At 37.9% G+C, this 24,673-nt stretch overlaps 1 protein-coding gene across 2 annotated transcripts; it reads left to right on the top strand.

The window, feature by feature from the left end:
* The first annotated feature begins 304 nt into the window (after window positions 1-304).
* ptpn3 (protein tyrosine phosphatase non-receptor type 3) lies at window positions 305-23,851 on the top strand. Of its 2 annotated transcripts, XM_048152602.1 has the most exons (27): window positions 305-650; window positions 3,650-3,698; window positions 5,690-5,859; window positions 7,807-7,914; window positions 8,036-8,078; window positions 9,068-9,146; window positions 9,247-9,291; window positions 11,155-11,207; window positions 11,419-11,536; window positions 11,605-11,692; window positions 11,822-11,910; window positions 12,219-12,282; window positions 12,429-12,559; window positions 12,691-12,816; window positions 13,350-13,463; window positions 13,570-13,660; window positions 16,928-17,005; window positions 17,113-17,169; window positions 17,253-17,409; window positions 17,548-17,711; window positions 17,814-17,904; window positions 19,384-19,448; window positions 19,584-19,724; window positions 20,146-20,274; window positions 22,175-22,320; window positions 22,396-22,531; window positions 23,373-23,851. In XM_048152602.1, exons 3-27 carry the CDS (start codon window positions 5,716-5,718, stop codon window positions 23,451-23,453), a joined length of 2,538 nt encoding a protein of 845 aa, XP_048008559.1. In that variant the 5' UTR covers window positions 305-650; window positions 3,650-3,698; window positions 5,690-5,715; the 3' UTR covers window positions 23,454-23,851. The 2 variants fall into 2 exon arrangements, with proteins under 2 accessions (XP_048008559.1, XP_048008558.1); XM_048152601.1 differs by lacking the exon at window positions 3,650-3,698 and having other exon boundaries at window positions 306-650.
* The last annotated feature ends 822 nt before the right edge of the window (window positions 23,852-24,673 follow it).

Genomic DNA, 24,673 nt, shown 5'->3' on the forward strand with positions numbered 1-24,673 from the left:
AATGATATTATTTTCATTTTTGGGTGAACTAACCCTTTAAGAAGAATTTTTTCGTGAATGTTTAGCTGGGCGGTTAACTTGTCTCCCACCCTGACCCTGTAAAGCACCCAAAAAACATTAAAAACCAGACCAGTTAAGACCAGCAGCAACGTTTTTGTCTTGTTTTTTAATCAGAAGGCATGAGTATTTTTTTCTGGGCTCAGGTGTGCTTTGACTCAGGGGGAGGCAGCGCCCTAAACCGGCGTGCACACGCACCTGAGATCGCGCGCACCCATGAAATTCCTGAGAGTTCACGCATAACACGATTCACGCCTAGAAATCAAGGCTCGTGTAAACTCGGAAGTCTCTATGTGTGGGTTGACAATCACATGCACATTGGGAAATTTGTGAAAGGTGTGTTGTAATCACACTATCAGTGAGAAGGGAAACATAATAACAATACACTTGCTACATGTTCAAGATAGATCTTGGGCTCGTGGTCAGCGCAGTGACGCCGTGATTGCCCTCCCGAAGGAACCCGGAGAAAAATAACATATTCCGGAAGTTTACCGACACCTGCGACTATGATCGCCTTAAAATGGAAACTTTTCTCTCATCACGGGGACTAAGCACCTATAGCATCGCAGAGACATTGGGAACACATCAAACAGGTAACTTTGTGACGCTTTTCTGTGCTATAGCAATATCCCGTTTGGTCTGCCAGATTAGTGGGCTGAAGAAAGAAAATGCCAAATGACGTTCATTTGGCTTTAAAAACAACAAATCTGTTCACTTTTGGATGGCTCTTAAAAATATCGCGAGAAAGCCACCATAATTGTTGTTTCGTTTAATGTGAGATATTTATTCGAGCCAAAATGTTGGTGCAGAACTGTCTGTTCGCTCGTTCGGTTTCGTGACAGTTCGGTTCAGATATGTGCCCGAGCCCGAGCCCCAGCAGATCAGCGTGAACTTGAGTCAGAAATGTGAGACGTCACACCCAGAAAGTCCGTGTCTCATACAGAAACTTTGAGTTGTTTTCTCGTGTCGAAATGTCCAGTCTTGCTTTCATGTTTCGAATACATTGCATAACGGTATCTAGGGTCGGACGGGCCTTTGTTTTATGAAGTATTGTATTAAGTAACTACACTTCGTTCCTCGTAAATATCTCTTCTTTCAAAAGTGAGCTCGAGCGTGTAGCGCTTTGCAACTGAGCTTCTGGTAAACATTAACCTTTAATGATCGCAAGCCCAGACCGTTTCCAAACGAGTGAGTGAAAGTAAAACATATATTTTAGCTCTCTGAAGTGTGTTTTATAATGTTAGAAAGGGTTGCAAAACCAGGTGAATCTCTCTCAAAGCCTGTTTATTGCAGTGTGTATTTTCCCTAGTCTCAGAGATATAACTTCTGTAGTTGCAGAAGAGACCCATAGAGCGATCAGGGTCTGTAAGGTCTGAAAATAAAAGAGAGATTTTATGTTCCTTAATTTGAATGAACTGCAGGCTGTTAACATGAATTGTCATAATGTTAGTATCAAATAACAACATAGTATTTCCATAGGACAACATGTTTATATCTGTATCAAATTCACTAGCCACCTTTTCTCTCTCTCAAATTACAAAGTACTTCATTGATGTGAATGTTTTGCATACAGTATTGTCAAAGCATAAACACACTCATGTTTACTTGTCTAATGCCAAATTTACACTTTAAAGGTCCCGTTCTTCGTGATCCCATGTTTCAAACTTTAGTTAGTGTGTAATGTTGTTGTTAGAGTATAAATAAAATCTGTAAAATTTTAAAGCTCAAAGTTCAATGCCAAGCGAGATATTTTATTTAACAGAAGTCGCCTACATCGAACGGCCAGTTTGGACTACATCCCTCTACTTCCTTCTTTAATGATGTCACTAAAACAGTTTTTTGACTAACCTCCGCCCACAGGAATACACACAAAAAAGGGGGCGTGGTCTTGTTGCGCTCCCACGGAGAAGAGCAAGAGTTGCGTTTGTGGAGTGTGTTTGTCTCCATGTCGTCGAAACGCTGTTATTTTTTATCCCGCAGTCCAATCACCTTTGTTTGGCCTTCCCAGGGACGCTGTACTTAGAGATCAATGGTTACAATTTATGTTTAACTCGGTTCCCGAAAATTATAATCCACATGTAAAACTATGTGCAGCACATTTTGCTGAGGACAGCTTCCTCAATCTCAATCAGTTTAATGCCGGATTCGCACAAAGATTATTCTTGAAAGATGGAGCAGAAGCTGCTGTCGAATCACAACACAGGAACCGCTGGCACAATCAGAACTCGTTACGTATTTCTGAAGGAGGGACTTCATAGAACAAGGAAGTCATCAGCCCGTTTTTATGACAGTGGAAACAGCGGTATACAGATAAGTAAATTATGTGAAAAATACTGTGTTTTTTTACACGCGAAACATGAACACATGTTATATTGCACACTATAAACACAATCAAAGCTTCAAAAAACCACGAAACACTGGACCTTTAAAGGTGACACAGAAGTGCTTCTGGGGAGCCTAATGGTTAGAGAGTCAGACTTGTAACCCGAAGGTCTCAATACCAGCAGAAAATGACTGAGGTGCCCTTGAGCAAGGCACCTAACCCCCAATCGCTCCCCTGGCGATGCAATGAATGGCTGCCCACTGCTCTGGGTGTGTGTCCACAGTTTGTATTGTGTGTGTTTGTGTGTTCACTATTCACTGCTCCTAATGTGTGTGCGCTAACTTTATTTTTACTTTCTGTATTGTTTTTACAAATGAGGGCACTGATTTATCACCATAGTGAAGTATGTTTACACACATACAAAACAATGTGAGGAAGGAAAAACCAATATCCAATATCCAACAAAATACACATTCAGAAAAGACATTAAAGGGTTAGTTCACCCAAAAATGAAATTTCTGTCATTAATTACTCACCCTCATGTTGTTTCAAACCCGTAAGACCTTTATTCATCTTCGGAGCACATTTTGATGAAATCCGAGAGGTTTCTGATCTCCCTATACACAGCAATGTCGTTCCAAATTTCAAGGCCCAGAAAGGTAGTAAAGACATCGGTAAAATAGTCCACGTGATTACAGTGGTTCAACCTTAATGTAATGAAGCGACGAGAATACTTTTTGTGCGCAAAAACAAAACAAAAATAACAACTTTATTCAACAATTTCTTCTCTTCCCTGTCAGTCTCCTACGCAGTTGATGGGAGTACTGCACTGTTTTTACTATGTCAACAGCGTAGGAGACTGACAGAGAAGTAGGGCTGGGCGATATATCGCATGCGATTCTCACGTGCATTTCGTCAGTAAAGGCGGTTCCCTGATTACCGCTAAATCGCCATCACCTGCTTTCAAATGGAGCGCCTTTTAATAGACAAAGCCGTAGTTCACGGACAAGCCACGCAAAATCGCGTTCAGTATCGAAGATGAATCGACTACGATAATGAACCCGATTTTGCGTGGCTTATCAGTGAACTACGGCTCTGTCTATTAAAAGGCGCTCCATTTGAAAGCAGGTGATGGCTATTTAGAGGTAATCAGGGAACCGGCTTTCCTGACGAAATGCGCGTGAGAATCGCATGCGATATATCGCCCAGCCCTACAGAGAAGTGAAGAAATTGTTAAATAAAGTTGTTATTTTTGTTTGGTTTTTGCAGATGATGATGAAGATGAACAAAGGTCTTACAGGTTTCGAACGACATGAAGGTGAGTTTTTCGCCTCTAGAGGTCGCCTATTCAAAACAAAGGCATAGCTTTATGACGCCGAGATTGAGCGTAGAATTATGGGAGATGTTGTCTTCACCTCACAGCCGGAGGAAAAGAATCTGATGGGACTCAGGCAGAAATCATGTTCATGGATGAGATTATTAACGAATGTTATTAGCAGAGCAGGATCGAGTGCTGTTGGAGCTGAACGAGGCTGCTGTACGATGAGAGACGAGCGAGACGGAGCAGCTGAACTTTTATTATGCCACATTTGCCTGCTTCCGCTTCTTCTACTCAAGCTTATGTGGTGTAACGCAGCGCTGTTTATCATATTTGATACATCTGAGTGTGTTGAAAATTATGTTATAACGTTAATCTGTGTGTTCGCTCGGCGGCTGCTGTGCGGTAAACTAGATTGATATTAGAATATCATATTAACATAAACAAGAAAACGAGATTCAAACAATAAGACTAAATGTGTTGAGCTATATAATAATGATTAGTTTTGTCTATGAATGTATCCAAACAGTTGTTCCCTTGTCTAATAAAACATATAGGCCTGGTTTCACAGACAGGGCTTAGCCTAAGCCAGGATTAGGCCTTAGTTTAATTAGGGTATTTAAGCTTTTTTAAATGTACCAACATTACTGATGTGCATCTTGAGACCAAACAATGGCACTCACATATTTTAAGATATGTCAGTACAAGTTGCTTTCAGTTAAAACAGCTCAAACATGCTTTTTATTCTAGGACTAAGCTTAAGCCTTGTCTGTGAGCGTCTTTGGTGTTTCCATGGTTTTTACAAAATAAAATCGGAAATCGAGGGTAAGGCAGGCTATTAATAGGCGATGCACTGACACGGTCCGTGTCCTGGTTAAAATTGCTTATTTCTCTGGATTTAAACATTCTTGGAATATCTGGGATAGTTTAAGTACACAGTCAACAAAATATATAACACTGTTCTAGTGGTTTTTGGATATATTTTAATATAAAAATCTTACATATTGTGCCTTTTAATGACAGAAATGTAATTTTTGGGTTTAATGAATGTTAAGTCACAGTTGTACCAACAATTAATAAACTGGTGTGTTTGAAGATAAAAGCTGCTTTCTGCTTTCAATATAAATTTGGCTTTGACAGATGCATGACTGTCCTCCCCGTAATGTCTACGTTTGATCACTTTCTTACAGTGTAGGACAATAAGGAAAGATATTGTCAATGTATTTTACTCTTTTACTATTGTATTTATGGGCAGAGAAATTATTTATCTGTCTCAACCTCAGCAGTGAAACTCTTTCTTCATCTTCCTTGCCTCTTCGGGTTATAAAATAGTCTACATTCCTGGACAGTGCTGGTAGAAAAGAAGAGTGTGAAAAACAATGCAAGAACATGTTTAGACCTAGAGAGTGTGACTGAGTGTGTACTTGTGTGTGTGAGGAAGAGAAAAGGATGAGTAAGTGAGAGTTAATGAAACCCAAATGCTTCTACATTGTCACGTTGATGATATCATAGCGTGCAGCTCTATTCTGACGTTATCAAAAACTAAGGTGCTTCTCACACTCGTCATGACAGGCCTACTGTTTCTAAAATCATTAAATCTGTGATTTTTGTTTTTTTTTCTCCCTAAGATATAATTATTATTTTGTTCATCTTATTTTGGCATGTGTGTCATAGGCACAGTATGTGTGCTGACCTGTCCATCAATAATTCGGGGTGGAACGTTCTACCTGCACAGGATGTATAATTACAGTTATGAGAGATTTGCTGAGGTCTCGTCATCGAATGCAATTCGCAACATGTTTTTAAAATGTCTGTTGCACATGGTAATGTGTGCTGTATACATTTGTTTCATAACATTGGAATGGTATGTACAGAAGTTCTGTACATGTGTCACATTATTTTATTACAGGGAGTCATCGTCTTCGTCATCGTCACCTTCACATTTGGAATAAGTTATTGCGTTTAACCTGTCTGACTCCTTGTTTTGGCAGGTGTGCATATGTGACAGTGTTAGGAGATGACATCCCCATGGTGCATGCTTGGAAACAAGATCACTGCTCTTGGACGTGCCGACCTGTCCAAACATACACACATGCCACGCTCCGGGCTACTGTGTGTAGTGCTCTTCCCTGATGGCACATCCCAACATTTTACTGTCAATGTGAGTATAAGAGTGTATGCAGATGTGTTCGTAGGATGAGCGAATATGGCTTTTAAAGCCCTAGAGAGAGGGGTAATATGCGTGTGTGTATGAGCTTGGCTTTATTGGCAGTTAGAGGGTGGAGATGGATATTACACTGGTGCTTCTCTTCTCATGTTCCATATTGCACTGGTGCAACCTTGGCTTCATATTCTGAAGGACATCCACCCACCCTTACGTGCACACAGGCATGGTTTGTCAGGCAGAAACCGTCATATACATGTAGGAGTCAACAGAAAACAAGGTCTTAGACTAGATCTGGGGTTTTCAAAGTCAAAGTCAGTGGGCCTCCCTTTTGACAAAACGTACACAAAGGTGCCTCCCCAACCCTCTTTTTTTACTCGCCGCACACATACACACTACAGTTATGTCACTGTAATCATCTTTACCTTGACTACATCATCCATCAAAACTTTACTAGCACGACACTGGTTTGCTTTATCCAACCGTGAAATGTAGTTTGTATATCGTATGCTCATGCAGCGGTTGGGTGTTTTGAGCTGCCAGTCTTTATTTCAAACACAGCACGATGAGAAACAGCTTGGGTTGCCTTGGAAGCCAAATACACTATTTTTTTTTTTATTATCTCTGAGGAAATCATCCGGGTTTTCTCTGCATTGGGGCTGTTTTGGACTGATTGTTTGAATGTATTTGCTTACTGGATCCTTGGACGGAAAACGTTTCAGCACTTACGAAAACAGGAGCGGAAACAACAATTATCAATCATTAATTCATTCATTAATTAATTAATTAAAAAATTTTTTTACCATGACATGCTCTGGTGCCCCCCTGACATGCTCTGGTGCCCCCCTGGGGAGATGTGCCCCACACTTTGAAAACCCCTAGACTAGATTATAGAAATGAGGGCAGTGGAACTGAGGGCTCTGCTTAACAAAGGTGGAAGAGTAATGAGTTAAAATTAAGAAGGAGAAAAATTCTCATTAAAATGTTGATTCATGTTAATTGATTAGAGCAGTTATATTTGTATGATATTTGGCCATTTTGTGATTATTTATTTATTTATTTATTTTATATTGGCTGATAACATTGACCAGTTAATAAAAGAGCTTATCTCACTGCTTTTTTAATTTAAATTAATTTAATTTATTATGGTATTATTTTAAAATGTTTAATTTAATTACATTTAATTATTAATTAAACTATATTTTCTTGTCATTTCGGCAAGTTTTTACACATATAATTTGCATTATTGAATTATATTACACTACTATTCAAAAGTTTGGGGTCAGTAGGATTTTTTTTTAAAGATATTAACACTTATTAAGCATGGATGCATTAAATTAATCAAAAGTGATATCACAAAACATTTCTATTTAAAATAAATTCCTTCTTTTAACTTTCTATTCATCAAATAATAATCCTAATAATATATTTTCACAAAAATATTAAGCAGCTCAACTGTTTTCAATATTGATGATAATAATAAATCTTGAGCAGCAAATCAGCATATTTCTGAAGGATCATGTGACATTGAAGACTAGAGTAATGGCTGCTGAAAATTCAGCTTTGCCATCGCAGGAATAAAATTTTAAAATGTAAAACAGATGTATATCATATGTAATATTTCACAACATTACTGTTTTGCTATATTTTTTATCAAATAAATGCAGCCTTGGATTTAAGAGACTTTAAAAAGGACAGTCTGGGCCCAAACTTTTGCGGTAGTGTTTGTATATATCAGAATTATATGGGCCACCCTGCTTTCTAGATATTAATATCCCCATTAGGTATTGAAAAACCTATATTGGTTTACCACTACACACATACAGTAATTTGATATGTCATTGTAGCCTATGTTAAACCATGTAGAATATGATCACTTCATAAATATAGATTTGGTAAACTGGTACTAATCCTAATGGGACAGAATGTGTTATTGCTTCGCAGAAACACAATGCTGGTCATCTGCTCTTCGACTTGGCTTGTGAACACCTAAACATAGTAGAGAAACAGTACTTCAGCCTGCAGATCAGTGAGGACACATCCAGCTCTCCGGTAATTGAATGTGTGATTGTTTGCAAGAGTTCAAGTGGTGACCCAGAAATAGAGAAATATAATGCCCTGTCTTAAGAAACATGATGATTTCAGTGATAACTAATTATATCTGTCATTTCAGAGGTGGCTGGACCCCAACAAACCCTTTAAGAAACAGCTGAAAGGTGAGAGAGAAACTAGACATATAGACAACCCGCAGTCAATGCATTTAAGTGACAATTATGTCGGAAAATAAGAATATTGGCTTAATTTTGCATGCACATTTCCCCTATTTTTACATTTACATTTCTCTTTGCCATCATTTAATGCTAATTAAAAACAATACTTTAATAACACTGTTAAATGTAATATTTAGCCATTCTTAAAATGACTAGACCTATGCATTTTCATACTGTACATTATAATGCTGGGATGCCTACTTGTACCATTTAAGATAATTTAGCTTTCTTACTCATTTATTTTGACAAAATAATACAGAATGTAATATTGGTAAGACATCAGCCATAATATGAAATGTATTATCAGCTTATCAGTATCGACCAGACTTATTTTACTATTTATTTAAACCACATTATTTAAAACTCTTTCAAAGAAATGCAGTTATGAAATGCAGCCAGAGGTTGGTGGATATATAGAATGTGGTTTTAATTCTGTGGAAATCGGCAGGGCTTGATTGAGTTCTGTGGAAGCAGATCTCTTGTGAACCTAGACGTCACCCACAGACATAACCATAATAAGAGTGCACATGTTTGATGAGTTATGTCATAGGAGCACAAAGAATTTTGTTTCCCTTAAAAGAGCATCGGGAGACACATGTTTGTTTTCCTCATAAGAATCGGAGGTGGCTGATTTAATTAATCAACTTGCTTGAGTCATCAGACGTGACGTGCATGCAGTAAGGCAGAGACTGTGATTACAGCTCATGCTTCAGTGCCCACCTGCTTTTTAAACTCCAAAATATGATTTAATGGATTTGCTTAGATTTCAGGGGGTTGCCAAAACCACAATTTCCCTTCCTTATTTTAGAAATAGTATGACACTGAGCTTACATTTAACTTTAATCAGAGAATAACTGGTGTATGCACTATTTATGTTTTGGTTCCTTTTCCTCTGACTATGTCCTCTGCTCTTTTTCCCACTTTTATTCCCTCAGGTTCTGCTCCATTCTTTTTAATATTTAGAGTGAGGTTCTTCATCTCTGATCCAAACTCCCTCCAGCATGAGCAGACCAGGTACATCTCCCTGCTTATGTGTAAATGAGAAAGAAATGTATATATTTATAATTTATGTGTATACATTGAGAGGTTTTCTGACCCTTATTTTGTTTTGCAGGCATTTTTATTTCTTGCAAATTAAGAAGGACATTTGTGAGGGGAGGTAAATGTTAAGTTGCTTTTGCATCTATACTACAGTACCATTTAAAAGTTAAAGTCTCTAATGATTACCAAAGCTTCATTTATTTGATCAATAAAGATAATACTGTAATGTAGGGAGCGGGTCAACGGAGTTGGAGATCCACATGCAGGCTTTATTCATAAGAGCGTAGTCGTACAGGCAGTGGGTCAAACGCCAGCAAACGGTAACAGGAAGGCAAGGCAAAAGAGTAATCCAATACACAGGCAATGGTCAAGGCAGGCAGCAAACGATCAAAAACAAGAAATCAGTCCAGGGTCAAAAACACAGGCAAGGCAAAGCAGAACAAGGAAACCAGGAAAACACAGATAACAGGATACCATAAGGCTAAACAATACTCAGCTGTGTCTGTGTCTGTGTCTGTGTCTGTGTGTGTCTGTGTGTCTGTGTGTCTGTGTGTCTGTGTGTGTGTGTGTGTGTGTGTGTGTGTGTGTGTGTGTGTGTGTGTGTGTGTGTGTCTGTGTGTCTGTGTGTCTGTGTGTGTGTGTGTGTGTGTGTGTGTGTGTGTGTCTGTGTGTCTGTGTGTCTGTGTGTCTGTGTGTCTGTGTGTGTCTGTGTGTCTGTGTGTCTGTGTGTGTCTGTGTGTGTCTGTGTGTGTCTGTGTGTGTGTGTGTTAGAGTGCAGCTTATAAAGTGTCACTGATGGGAAACAGGTGGGAGTGTGTGATTAGTTCCTAGATGGGGAATTGTGGGAAATGGAGTCCATATAACCAAGTAGATGAACACAGACCCAGGGCACATGTAACAAATACAGTGAAAACATTAATATTGTGAAATATTATTACAACTTCAAATAACTGCTTTCTATTTTAGTATATTTTAAAATGCAATTTATTCCCGTGATGACAAAGTTGAATTTTCAGCATCATTACTGCAGTCTTCAGTGTCACATGATCCTTCAAAAATCATTCTAATATGCTGATTTGGTGCTCAGGAAACATTTATTCTTATTATCAAAGTTAAAAACATCTTAATATCTTTGTGGAAACCATGATAATTTTTTTTTCAGTATTATTTGATGAATAAAAAATTTGAAATAGAAATATTTTGCAATATTAAAAATGTCACTTGTGATCAGTTTAATGTAATTTTCTGAAAAAAAAAGTATTATTATTATTATTTTTTAAAAATCTTTAAACAGTAGCGTATTGTAGTTTTTATACTCTCATACTACTGAAAATGACTGACGTTATGCCATTATTTTTTGAGTTACTGAATGAGTGATCGAAAATAGAAAGTAATGTCAAATTCTAAACGCAGCTGAGTTGATGAATGTTTTCTGTTATGGCTGATAACCGATAAATGGCAGGTGTTATAAATGTATACTATTTATATGTGTAATCAGTAGTTTTATAGGCTACAACTGAATTTAGGTATCATAACATTATAATTTACAGTATAAAAGATGGATAACTATCCATTTATTTGGAAATCTGTTTTAGCAAAAGTATATTGTTTAAATTTATAAAAATACCAAATATTTTTTGGGGGGAATAATATATCTAGTATTGATTTATTTATTTTTTTATGAATTGAGCAAAAATACCAGCAACCCACATCATTATAATGGATGCGGCATGCTGGTTACATCATCCTTGAAAAACAGGTGCTTCTGGTTACAGAGTAAAGCACAGGGAGGCTGTGTGTGTGGTCTGATAAACACATAGTATTGTGTATAAACAAGAATTATAATACACAGCTATGGACATTTAAATACCAAATATTGACTGACTAAATATATCCTGTTGACAAATACTAATAAAAAATCACTGATGTCACAACAATATATTTTGTATCCCAAAATATAATGGTGTGTTTTGTATTGCAGATTAAAGTGTCCTTTAAGCTCAGCTGTGGTACTGGCTTCTTACTCTGTTCAGTGTAAGTTGAGGAAATGACACCTTTTCACTTTGATTGGCAGCTCTGCCATAGAAACATCATTGATATTGCAGAGAATGTGTCGGCGTTTGGAAGAGGCGTGTCTTCAAAAAAAAGCTGGGTTTAATGGCACTGTCAAAAAGATTACTGAGCAAAGCACATACAATTACTGTTTCTCAAACATAGCATTTTAATACTCTTGTCTGATTGACAGCTGAGCTTGGAGACTATGTTCCTGAAACTCCTGCTGGTTACCTCAGTCAGACCCATTTTCTCCCTGACCAAGACCAGGAGTTCCTTCTGAAAGTGGAGTCGCTGCATCCACAGCACAAGTATGTCAGCATACTATCACTTAAACACACACGCACACAGTTATTAAATGTGTCTGAATGTGTTTCAGAGGTCTGTCTCAGAGTGAAGCAGAGCTGTGCTATTTGAATACAGCGAGAACATTAGACCTGTATGGAGTGGAGCTACATCATGCTCAGGTACCATTTGGGTTAAAAATCCTACATTTTTCATACTTCCAAAATGTCAAGAAATAAAAGATAATGTTGTTTTAAAGTTGGTTATGTTATTAAGCTACTGAATTAAATTTCCTAAATCCCTGTCTATAGGATGTTAGCAACCCTGCCCTCTGGGTGGGGATTACATCAGGGGGCGTGGCCTTGTTTTGTCATTTAATTTGCTCCAGTTTTTTCCCCTGGTGAGTTTTAACCAATCATATCCTTTCTTCAATTAATTATATGCTTGATTATGTTCTTTATGAAATGCACTTTTTAAGCATCTTACATGGATGTTTATAGCTATTACAAATGATGTTTGACAGAGCTACAGCTCTGTTTGGATCTGTACTGTGATTATCATTACAATGGATGGGATACAAACACTGCAGAAAAAGTATAATTACTGTTATTAGCGTAATTAAGAGCCTTGGAAACTGTAACCTGTATTTTGATTCTGGTATAGTTTTTTGATGAAGAGCATGCTTTTTGAATGGCTGCCTTTTTTCAGGATTAACATCATCAAAATTGCATTCAAAAGAAAAAGGTTCTTTGTCCACCTACGCCGGAAACATGTAAGATATGCATGTCTAATCATGCTCTTTCTTTGAAACAAAAGCAAAATACAGGAATTACCATATTAAAGCCAGAAACTTGATGCCTCAATACTGTAAAAGCATCACCTTTGTTGTGTTTTTCCCTATTTATATGTGTGATACAGGGTGAGCTCGGCCACCACGTGGTCTCTCTCTCAATGCCAAGTTCACGCGCCTGTAAGAACGTGTGGAAATCCTGCGTGGACCACCATACGTTCTACAATAGGAAACCCTCTCACTCGGCTTCAAAACTTAGGTACATGGGCAGAGTCACGACGGAACCATTCTAAGAAATTACAGTGTTCATTATTGCTGGAGTTAATTAGAGTTCATTGCTGCCTCCACCAAATGAGTGTGTGAGTTTAATTGCATATATTTTTGTTCAAGCTCTATCCCACTGTACCGAAAACTGATTGGTGAAAAAATGTTGAACCCTGCGGTGAGATCCAACTCAATGGAACACCTAGAGACCAAGAGTCTACCCTCACGGTCACCCCCCAACACGCCCAACTGGTAACAATGCTCAGATACACTCGAGTGTATTTCAACTTTATGGCAGTGAATGCAAGTTATTTAATGTATTTTTATTTTTTATTTTTTTTACAAACAATGAAATGATGATGAAATTTTTTATAGAGTTTTTGGGGTCCGTAAGAATTTTTATTTAATTAGTACCTCTTTAAAATTACAATAAACACTTTTATTAAGCAAGATTTAGAAACAAAAGTGACAGTAAAGACTTTTATAATCAAAAAATACTGTGCTTTTGAACTTTCTATTCATCAAAGAATCCTGAAAAAAGTATCACAACTGTTTCCACCATTGATATGTATTATGAGAACTCAGGAATCACTGGAATAAATGTTTTTTTTTTTTTATTATGTTTTTTTTGTTACTGCATTTTTGATCAAATAAATGCAGCCTTGCTGAGCTTAAGAGACCTTTTTAAAAAATATTTTTTAAAAATCTTACCCACCACAAAGGTCTAGGTTTCATAAGTTAAATAAAAGGTTTAGTGTCTTTGTTGAATGTATCTTTCATTTTAGGAGGAGTCCTCGTTTACGTCATGACGTCCGTAAGCCACGCCCATCATCTGTGGACAACCTGACCAATGAAATGAGCTACATGACTGAGAGTGAAGACGTGTTCTATACTTACAGGCAAATTTACTCTACATATGCAAATGCACATAGCCTTGCACCTATATATATGCATTCAATTGTATTTATGCTCATAGTAAATTATTAAAATCCTATTACACTGAAGGAAAACTCAGGAGGAGGGGAGGACGAGTGGTAGTTGGTCTCATAGTGATGACGTCACCATAGAAGAAGATGATTTTCACGCCTGGGATAAGGTGAGTGTTATTGTATTTGATAACCGATGATGCAAGATCAAGGGAAATGTGGTTCACAACAGGCTCTACCTTCAAAGCTTCTCCACATATCTTTCCTAAGGATCACTGCATTAAATTGAGTGGTTGAAATGAAGAAGGTCCCTGTGGCACATTTCACTGCGGAGTGTGGATTGTTGTGATTGATGGATGGGGAAGTTAAAAAATATATTAGATCTGCAGATTATACGGAAATGCAGAAAAGTGCTGTTATTTTTTTCAGTAGACATTTCTTTAGCACACGGCAGCAAAATTTGACAATTTTAATAGTCATAGGGAGGGTGGAAAATGGCCATAAAAATAAATGATTGTGCATGTTTATTTTGCAAAAATGAATACAGGTTAGAATATCATCAAAAATTTTATTTATTTCACTAATTCCATTCAAAAAGTGAAACTTCTATATTATATTAATTTATTACACACAGACTGATATATTTCAAATGTTTATTTCTTTAAATTTTGATGATTATAACTGACAACTAAGGAAAATCCCAAATTCAGTATCTCAGAAAATTAGAATATTGTGAAAAGTTTCAATATTGAAGATACCTGGTGCCACACTCTAATCAGCTAATTAACTCAAAACACCTGCAAAGGCCTTTAAATGGTCTCTTAGTCTAGTTCTGTAGGCTACACAATCATGGGGAAGACTGCTGACTTGACAGTTGTCCAAAAGACAACCATTGACACCTTGCACAAGGAGGGCAAGACACAAAAGGTCATTGCAAAAGAGTTTGGCTGTTCACAGAGCTCTGTGTCCAAGCACATTAATAGAGAGGCGAAGGGAAGGAAAAGATGTGGTAGAAAAAAGTGTACAAGCAATAGGGATAACCGCACCCTGGAGAGGATTGTGAAACAAAACCCATTCAAAAATGTGGGGGAGATTCACAAAGAGTGGACTGCAGCTGGAGTCAGCGCTTCAAGAACCACTACGCACAGATGTATGCAAGACATGGGTTTCAGCTGTCGCATTCCTTGTGTCAAGCCACTCTTGAACAACAGACAGAAGCGTCTCGCCTGGGCTAAAGACAAAAAGGACTGGACTGCTGCTGAGTGGTCCAAAGTTATGTTCTCTGATGGAAGTAAATTTTGCATTTCCTTTGGAAATCAGGGTCCCAGAGTCTGGAGGTAGAGAGGAGAGGCACACAATCCACGTTGCTTGAGGTCCAGTGTAAAGTTTCCACAGTCAGTGATGGTTTGGGGTGCCATGTCCTCTGCTGGTGTTGGTCCACTGTGTTTTCTGACGTCCAAGGTCAACGCAGCCGTATACCAGGAAGTTTTAGAGCACTTCATGCTTCCTGCTGCTGACCAACTTTATGGAGATGCAGATTTCATTTTCCAACAGGACTTGGCACCTGCACACAGTGCCAAAGCTACCAGTACCTGGTTTAAGGACCATGGTATCCCTGTTCTTAATTGGCCAGCAAACTTGCCTGACCTTAACCCCAATCTATGGAAGTAGAAAATCTATGGAGTATTGTGAAGAGGAAGGTGCGATATGCCAGACCCAACAATGCAGAAGAGCTGAAGGCCACTATCAGAGCAGCCTGGGCTCTCATAACACCTTAGCAGTGCCACAGACTGATCGACTCCATGCCACTCCACATTGCTGCAGTAATTCAGGCAAAAGGAGCCCCAACTAAGTATTGAGTGCTGTACATGCTCATACTTTTAATGTTCATACTTTTCAGTTGGCCAAGATTTCTAAAAATCCTTTCTTTGTATTGGTCCTAAGTAATATTCTAATTTTCTGAGATACTGAATTTGGGATTTTCCTTAGTTGTCAATTATAATCATCAAAATTAAAAGAAATAAACATTTGAAATATATCAGTCTGTGTGTAATGAATGAATATGATATACAAGTTTCACTTTTTGAATGGAATTAGTGAAATAAATAAACTTTTTGATGATAATGTAATTATATGACCAGCACCTGTATGTTTGTAATTTTGAGAGAGAATTTTTGGTCCTAAAAATTGGATATTTTTTTATAATTGGATATTTTTTTATATGCAAACTGAATAATAGTTCTTGACATGGCATCATGAGATTCATTGTGGAACAGATTTAAATCTATAATAATCTGTGATGTGGTCAGGAGCACCACTTGATTGGATTTCAGATAAGCAATCAAAATGTTGCTGAACAGTCTGAACATGCTGAATGCAACAAAAGGCACAGGACCTGTACCACAGCACCAAGACAGCCTGCTGTCATAACTAAAATCTTGTGTTTTGTCATTCTCACAAATCAAAACACTACACTGATACTACAGTCATGCTGATGAGTGACTGAAAATCTTGCTCGCAATTTACAAGACTAGGACATGGAAATATTTTAAAACCACAGTGAGGCCCAAAAGTCTGAGACCGCAATGAAAATCTGGGATATTTATCAACTAGAAACAAGTTGAAACTTAAAAGATCAGTTATGACTTCAAATGATTTTTTTTCTTTACAATTCTGTGCTGTTTCTATGTCATACTGTATGTTCTTCTATTGACGCACAAGATGCTTTTTGGATCATTTTCAAATCATGCTGGAGAACATGTAGCTCAACTGCTGCTGTCATTAAAGAAAAACTAGGACATTCAATTCTGTTAATTTTTCCTTTCACTCAAAATGTCATAGTGATAAAATGATAGTATAATTTTGTATTAAATAGAAGCAGTTTCACTAGTGGTCTCAGACTTTTGGACCAAACTTTGTCAGGCTATCAATGTGGATGCAAAACAGCTTAGATTGAGGCAGTCTACTAACAAAAGAAGAACAATATTCTGAGCTCACGTTTGAAGCCCTCATTTGTTGCATGGGTAACACTTTAGTTTAGGGTCCAACTCTCACTATTAACTAGTTACTTATTAGCATGCATATTACTAAGATATTGATGGTTTATTAGTACTTATAAAGCACATATTAATGCATGACCATATTCTACTTCCCTTAATCCTACCTAATACCTAAACTTAACTACCTTACTAAGTGTTTAATAAGCAGTAATTAGGAGTTTATTGAGACAAAAGTCATAGTTGATAGTTGATAGTGAGAATTGGATCTAATCTAAAGTGTGACCATTGTTTGTATTATTTGCTGTTAGAATGTTGTGAAAAATGTCTAAATATATGCTAATATTTCATTATTTTGTAGCTAGCATTTTTTTGTAGCTAGCTACCTTTTCCTGTCCTACTCTCCTAAAAGGCCCTATTTTTGTGGTTATATGTGTGCAGAGTGTGACAGCTGATGGAGATCTGCTACTTGTGAGGATCAGCCCGGACCAAGATGGGAAGTTTGGATTCAATGTTAAAGTGAGTTGGTACATGATATAGTTTGCATATTTATCATCATTGTTCAAATTGATTTCAGAGTTTTGTGTGGGAGATCATTTATCAGGACATTGTTGGCTAATATTTAGGGAGGTGTGGATCAGAAGATGCCGCTGGCCATCTCTCATGTTAACCCTGCATCTCCGGTAAGCCATAAAAATCCCGGCTGCTTGTGAATATGAATGGGTTCTTGGCTTTTACATTTGTACAAATATCGGCTGTGTTGCAGGCTGGTCGCTGTGTGCCTCCACTGATGGAGGGAGATCAGGTGTTGTTGATAAATGGGCGGGACATTTCAGAACACACGCATCAGCAGGTGGTCATGTTCATCAAAGCGAGCCGAGAGTTACACAGCAAGGAACTTGCGTTGCTTGTGCGCCGCAAAGGTATGAACGTGTGTCTTTATGTCTAGGCAAAACAAATGCGTTTCGGGGGGGATTAATTGTTTTAACTTTATCTTTGATGTGCCTTGTGCATTTAGATTGTACATCCAATCAGAAACCACAAACAGTGTTTGTTTACAGGTGTCTCTTTGCGAGCCGAACCCACCCTACAGTTGGGTGAGGGTCTCACTCTTCCGGGTAAAATATCCCCACTGTCCACCCAGCCGTCTGGAGAGACACTAGAGGAGTCCATGACCCGTCTGGAAAGGGGGTTGGTCACTGGCACGCTGCTTCTGCAATTTGAGGTTGGGGCATGGAAACATTTTACAGCATGTCTCAGTTAGCATTTGTGTGCTTTGCTGATAATTGTCATCCGTGCATGTGTATGTGTGTTTTGCTACTCTCAGAAGTTGCACAGGAAGAAAGAGGGAATGTTAATGTCTTGCGCAAAGCAGTCCGAGAATATGGACAAGAATCGGTACAAAGATGTATTACCATGTAAGTTGTATTGCTTTTTCTGCCAAACAAGAACATTTACCACATGCTAAACTGAATAATTGTGGCCTGTAACTTTTATGTTAACAATATAGCAAAGTCACAAGTGTTATTGCTTGTATAAAATGAGTACTATTATGACTTAAAAATATTATAATCAATCTTAATTTGGATGAACCAATATTGATTCTTAAATCACAAGATCGATCTTGTGCTGAAAATTGATGATCGGTCAATTTTATCACAAATGACAAATGTCATTTTGACGCTCTTTAATGTGGCATGGCAGATTTTACGACAGCCATCATTTTAGCCACTGTTTATATTTCAACACAAATTGGAGTACAAACATAATTATATAATTAAAATTTTGAAATAAAAACAGCTTTATGTGCAATTTAAATGTTTAAAGTGAAAGTTAGTTGGCGTGTAGCCAAGTATGGTGTCCCATACTCGAAATTTGTGCTCTGCATTTCACCCATCCAAGTGCACACACACACACAGCAGTGAGTACTGAACACATACACACCATGAACACACACCCGGAGCAGTGGGCAGACATTTTTTGTGCTGCGGTGCCTGGGGAGTGATTGGGGTTTAGGTGCCTTGCTCAAGAGCACCTCAGTTGTGGGTAATGAGAATGAAAGAGAGTGCTGTTCATTCACTCCCCCCACCTATATTGTCAGCCGGTACCAAGACTCGAACCCATGACCTTTGGGTTACAAGTCCGACTCTCTAACCATTAGGCCACAACTGTACACAACTAAATTTTTTTTGGTGATTATTTTATCTCCCAATACCCAACCCTAGTTATTTTTAATGCATTAAAACTTCAAGCTATTCCATTAAGTGGCATCCCTCTGCTAGAAAATATAGTACCTGACTTGTACACTGAGGTTAGTATGCACTAGCAACTGCAAGGTCATGGGTTCGATTCCCAGGAAATGCATGAATTGATAAACGCAATTTAAGTCACTTTAGATAAAAGCAAGAGCACTAAATATAAATGTAAGCTAGGTGAACATATGCTTTGCGCCACAGCCGTTACACTTTCTTGTATTTTAGCATGGCTTGAACACTGTATTGAACAGCATCCAGGTCAGAACTGTAACTTTCAATTTATAATTCATAATTCATATGTTTTTTGGGGGCTTTGAAAGTTCAAAAGAACAATATGAAGCTTAAAAAAAACATTTGAAAGTTGAAAGAGCATTCAAAAGCTTCAAGAATTCAAGAATTTTCAGGAAGGTTGTATTTTATAACAAGAGAGTGGCTACTGGATGACCATGATGAGATTGAACAAAGCTACCACACTGGAGTAGATTAGGGCTAAGGTCAAACATATCATTTTATTCATTTGCGTATAAGCTTTCGATTCGGGAATGAGGCGTAATGCTCTTTAAAGCTAGTCTGAGGAAGTGTGTTCACATAATCCGCAAATCCCTCTTCCTCATTCTCTGCTCGTTCATTCTTTTCTTTCAGATGACATCACTAGGGTGGTGCTGCAGGAGGAGGGGGATGATTATATCAATGCCAGTCATGTGAAGGTATGGATCACTATCTGTCTCATTTTATTTCTGTTTAATATTTAATTTTTCATTGTTTCATTTTAGCTGTGAATAAAAAAAGTTATGGCTCTGGATGACATATTGAAGACTCGGTTGTGTGTGTTTGTGTGTCAGACTGAGCCAGCGGGTTGTGTTTTGCGGTACATAGCAGCTCAGGGTCCACTGCCGAACACCTGTACACACTTCTGGAGGAGTGTGTGGGAGCAGGACGTCAGTGTCATCATCATGCTAACCACACTGACTGAGCGAGGACGGGTACATCAATGCATTTGCACACACGTGTTCTCCACACACATGAAATGAAAACGGTTAAATACTACACGCAATGTGAGTTACAATATTAATAAACATGAACATTTCACACATTCATACGCTCAAGTCCTGAACTCACTTTTATGACAGATAAAGTCTTACAAACAGACACACACACATGACACCTAATCAGACGATACCCATCACACACCTCCAGTCCCCCAAGGACAGCTTATTGTGAGTCCCGTATTCTTCGGCTCAGCTTGACTGTTGCTTGGTAACCAAGCGCTCTGCATTCTTTTCCAAAGGGATGATTTAATAAACTCTGTGTGTGAGGGATGGAGAGAGGGCGCACAATAGTGTGTGTGTGTTTTTTTTTTTTTTTTTTATGCTGTGCTCAATAATCTCTTTTCCATTTCCACAGACCAAGTGCCACCAATACTGGCCGCATCCCCCTGAAGTGAGGGATTATGGGTATCTTCAGGTGTGCTGTCACTCAGAGGAGTGCAATCTGGCATATGTTACTCGAGAACTAACAGTCACAAATACTCAGGTAACAAATACAGTGGACATACTTTTAAACGGACACCTGCAACACATGCAACGCTCACTGAATATACACTGTTAAAGACCACTTGCATTCAAAATGAGTTTGTGACTTATTTTAGGTCAACCATATGCTGGTGTACTTTTATTAATTGAGCACTTTTAGCATATGTACGCTTTTAAACTTTACAATCTTTAGCCTCCGGGAAACATCATACTACACTACCTATTTTTATTAGGGATGCATTGAAATTTCAGCTGCTGAAAATGGCATTTTCAGTTTTTGGCCGAAAGAGAAGAATAGCCGAAAATATGAACGGAAAATATATCCCGCCACGCTCAGCAGTGTTTAACGCTGAGGTTTCGCTCTCGCCATTATCACTGCTTGGTGTCAGTATTCATTGTTTCATTGTATGAAAATAATGTATAAATTCAGAATAACATATTAGCCTACCAATACTATTCTTCTACTATATATGGCAGAAATAGTAATTTTTATACCATTCTATCCTGTATATGTCAGAAATAGTAAGGCTAGAATGTTGGGATGTTTGAATTTGGAATAGTTATACTATCATACTATTCTTACTATTTATGCCATATCTTTATCTTTATATAAAAAAAAAAAAAGCTAAAGTAGTATGATATTCCAAATTTAGTAACAGTTCAAAAAACTGCTATATCGCTCCTAAACTTCCTGTTTCAACAGGAAATACATCACAAGAGAGAGAACACCACTTGTCAAGCAATTTCATGGGGGTTTTAAACAATCAAACAAAGTTTTATTAAATTATTCACATCTGTATCTGTGGTCAGGATGTATAAAAGCCATTTTGGCTGTGTTTTTAATTCTAGTCTTATTTTTGGCAAAATTCTGTGTTTATGTAAATATTTGTAATTACTCATGCTCTGTTAGTCATATTATGCCGAAGTTTAATGTTTCATTTAAAACAGAATTTTGGCTTTAAGCATCTTTTTGTGAAAGCTTGATGTGTGTGAAAGAGAGTCGACGTGTGTGAGCATTTGTTTGCGACGGTAAACATGGGAAGCAGGTCATATACCGCTCTGGTCAAAAGCATAGGACCTTGTGCATACATGTACATGTACATTCACATACATGCTTTCACTCTCACAAACAATCTATCATTGCTGGAGAACGGAGACCCATCTGTTGTCTCTGTTGGTGGGAGTTAATCTCAGCACGGACAGCAGACGGAGGTTACATCACACATTTGTCGTCCATATAGGGTATGTGTGTGTCTGAGATGAAAAAAATAAAGAAAAGGAGAGAGGAAAGAGATGATTGGGGGGTACAGGAAAAATGCCAGTGTGTGAGTGTTCGTAACACACAGCTTGCGAACCAATTATTCCTTTCTGCCCGATTTGTCACAATAACTGAATTATTTTTTCCACTTTGGCCTTCAGACTGTGACTCATATATTCAAGAACTTAAAGATCACTTCTTCCTCTTTCACCTACTTGTAAGATCATGATGGAGCTGAAGGGAAAATTAAAATGTCAGTGTATTTGGTAATTTCTGAGCTGAAATGTTGTTTTAAAGAATGACAGGAACCTGGGGACTCATTTTTACAATGTATGTACGATCTGATTTACCCCTAAATTGAATTGATTTTATCCTATCAGTATTTAATCCATTAACTGAAATATAAATAGGCAAACACAATATACATTCATATTATTTTATAATTACGTCACTGAAATTCAATAATTAGATTGATTTATGAATAATGCCCTAATGCTCTCATTCTAGGAATATTTCATATAAATATCCTTCTGCATAAGGCAAAACACAGGCGTGTTTAGACTTGTCTGCCTTTATGGAAACTCGTTCAAGCATTCTCTTGCACTCAGCCTCGCCCTCTTTCTCTCTCTCTGTTTTTTAACAGTCGGGACAGCAGCGCTCAATCACTCATTTGCAGTATGTTGCCTGGCCGGATCATGGGGTACCAGAAGATTCCTCAGACTTCCTGGATTTTGTCCAGTCAATGAGAAGTATGAGAGGGGAGTCTGTGCCTCTTATGGTCCACTGCAGGTGAGGGGACTTCCAGCACACAGACACATAGATGTTATCAGGTGCTCATCTTACAGAGAGAATGTTTTTCTCCAGTGCTGGAATCGGGCGGACGGGTGTGTTGATCACCATGGAGACCGCCATGACACTGATGGAGAAGGAAAAGCCAGTGTATCCCCTAGAGATCATTACTTTGATGAGAGAGCAGAGGGCCATGCTGGTTCAGACATCGGTACAAACACACACAGACATACGCACAAGTTAAAGTTGAAATGTGTAATTTGGCACCAACAAAGAGTTTCAGATGTTCTCTCTGTTATCAAACTGATAGTTTCGCCTCAAACTCATACAATTGGTTAAGCCAATGTCATTCTGTCCAGTTGGTCAATTCAAACAAGCAGGTCACAGTTCCTTTTGATGCCATGTAATGCATGAATTGTTAAATCCCAAAGAATTATATATTACAAATGAATTTATATTGTCATTAAATAAGAAATGCAATGGCTGTATCTAAATATGCATACTTCCCTACTATATTGTAGGCAAAAAAAAAAAAAAGGTAATAGCAAAGTGTGTCCAAATTCATCGTATTTATAAAACGGTAGGCAAAAGGTACCTGGATGACCTACTACTTTCACATCAAATGGTCACTTTACTATCCCATGAGGGCAGATGAGTTGTGAATGCCAGGGAAGCGACACAATTGACGCTCTAGGTCACATGACAATGATAAGACGACAGATATAGTATGCTCGGATTACTTTCACACAACATACATTCATACTATATTGAACATACTTTAACAGTTGCAAAGTACTTCTTCAAAAGAAGTACCTACTTAGAGAATATATGATTTTTGGATCCAGCCAATGACATAAAAAGAGAACGGTCATTTAGATCTATGGGAAAGGGTCAAAGGTGATCACTCATTGTGGTTTAGATGTAACATCATACCCCGAATGGCTAAAATGACTTTTAATGATCTGCCCATTGGATCAGAAGGTTGAATATCTTAAGCTGATTTTATTGGATGTGCCGTCATTACTCATGCTGTGTGCATGTTTGTTTTCCAGTGCCAGTTCACCTTTGTGTGTGAGGCCATTCTGAGGGTGTACAGAGAGAGATTCAAACAGAGCTCAACACCTAATAGTTGATGAGAAGAGAGGGACAGGAGAGGAGTTTTTAAAAACACAGAAGTGAAGGAAGAAGCTCTGCTGCTGTGATCCAACTGTCAATAAAGATGGATGAAAAAGGGGCAGGGAGTAGAGGGCGTGTCTGGATAAAGATGGATGGACAATCTCTTCTCTTGCTGTGGCTCTCCTGACAGCTGTGCGGATCAAGGAAGAACATAATGCACTTTGACGTATAAGCCTAATAGGTCCCTACAGCACACATACTCTCTCTTTCTCTCTCCCACATATACACCAAGTGCTATATTTGGGTGAATCTCACAAAATATGGCAAGAAAAGTTCAGGTTACATTTGACCCCAAAACCGAGAGAAAAAAAAAAGAATAAAATTTTGCGTAAAATAAAAACATATACTTTAAGAACTCCTAATGTTTTCTCTCTTTATTTGCAGTACATTATTTATACCCCCAATTAAAGGCTGTACAACAAATGATGTATTTGTATTTTGTAATGAAAAATGGGGGCACTTAAAGGGTTAGTTCACCCAAAAATAAAAAATTATGTCATTTATTACTCACCCTCATGTTGTTCCACACCCAAAGATGAACGAAGACAAATTAAGATATTTTTGATAAAAACCAATGGCTCAGTAAGGCCTGCATCGCCAGCAATAACAGTCCCTTTTTCAATGTCCAGAAAGCTACTAAGAACATATTTAAAACAGTTCACGTGACTACAGTGGTTTAACTTAAATATTATAAAGCTATGAAAATACTTTTTGTGACAACACTTAAGACATAACAAAGCCTCGTTTACTGAAATCACGTGATTTTTGGCGCTCTGAACCACTGATTCGAAACAAATGATTCGTAAGCTTCATGAAGTAGTGTTTTGAAATCGCCCATCACTAGATATTGTGGAATAAAGTAGCTATTTTGTTATTTTTGGTGCACAAAAATTATTCTTGTCGCTTTATAATATTAAAGTTGAACCACTGTAGTCACATGAACTGTTTTAAATATGTTTTAGTAGCTTTCTGGACATTGAAAAAGGGAGTGTTATTGCTGGCGATGCCATCGGATTTTATCAAAAATATCTTAATTTGTGTTCCGAAGATGAACGAAGGTCTTACAGGTGTGGAATGACATGAGGGTGAGTAATTAATGACATAATTTTCATTTTTGGGTGAACTAACCCTTTAAGTGTCCTAAAAGTAATGCCACAATACAAAAATAATAATACTT

This window comes from Megalobrama amblycephala, linkage group LG13 (assembly GCF_018812025.1).
Source record: "Megalobrama amblycephala isolate DHTTF-2021 linkage group LG13, ASM1881202v1, whole genome shotgun sequence".
NCBI classification, from domain to species: Eukaryota; Metazoa; Chordata; class Actinopteri; order Cypriniformes; family Xenocyprididae; genus Megalobrama; species Megalobrama amblycephala.

Excerpts from the sequence above, each read along its gene's own strand:
- ptpn3 (XM_048152602.1), top strand. The coding sequence starts at position 5,716 with ATGACATCCCCATGGTGCATGCTTGGAAACAAGATCACTGCTCTTGGA. Across the intron at positions 11,693-11,821 it reads TGGAGCTACATCATGCTCAG|GATGTTAGCAACCCTGCCCT; the intron begins GTACCATTTGGG and ends CCCTGTCTATAG. Across the intron at positions 17,006-17,112 it reads AGTTTGGATTCAATGTTAAA|GGAGGTGTGGATCAGAAGAT; the intron begins GTGAGTTGGTAC and ends GCTAATATTTAG.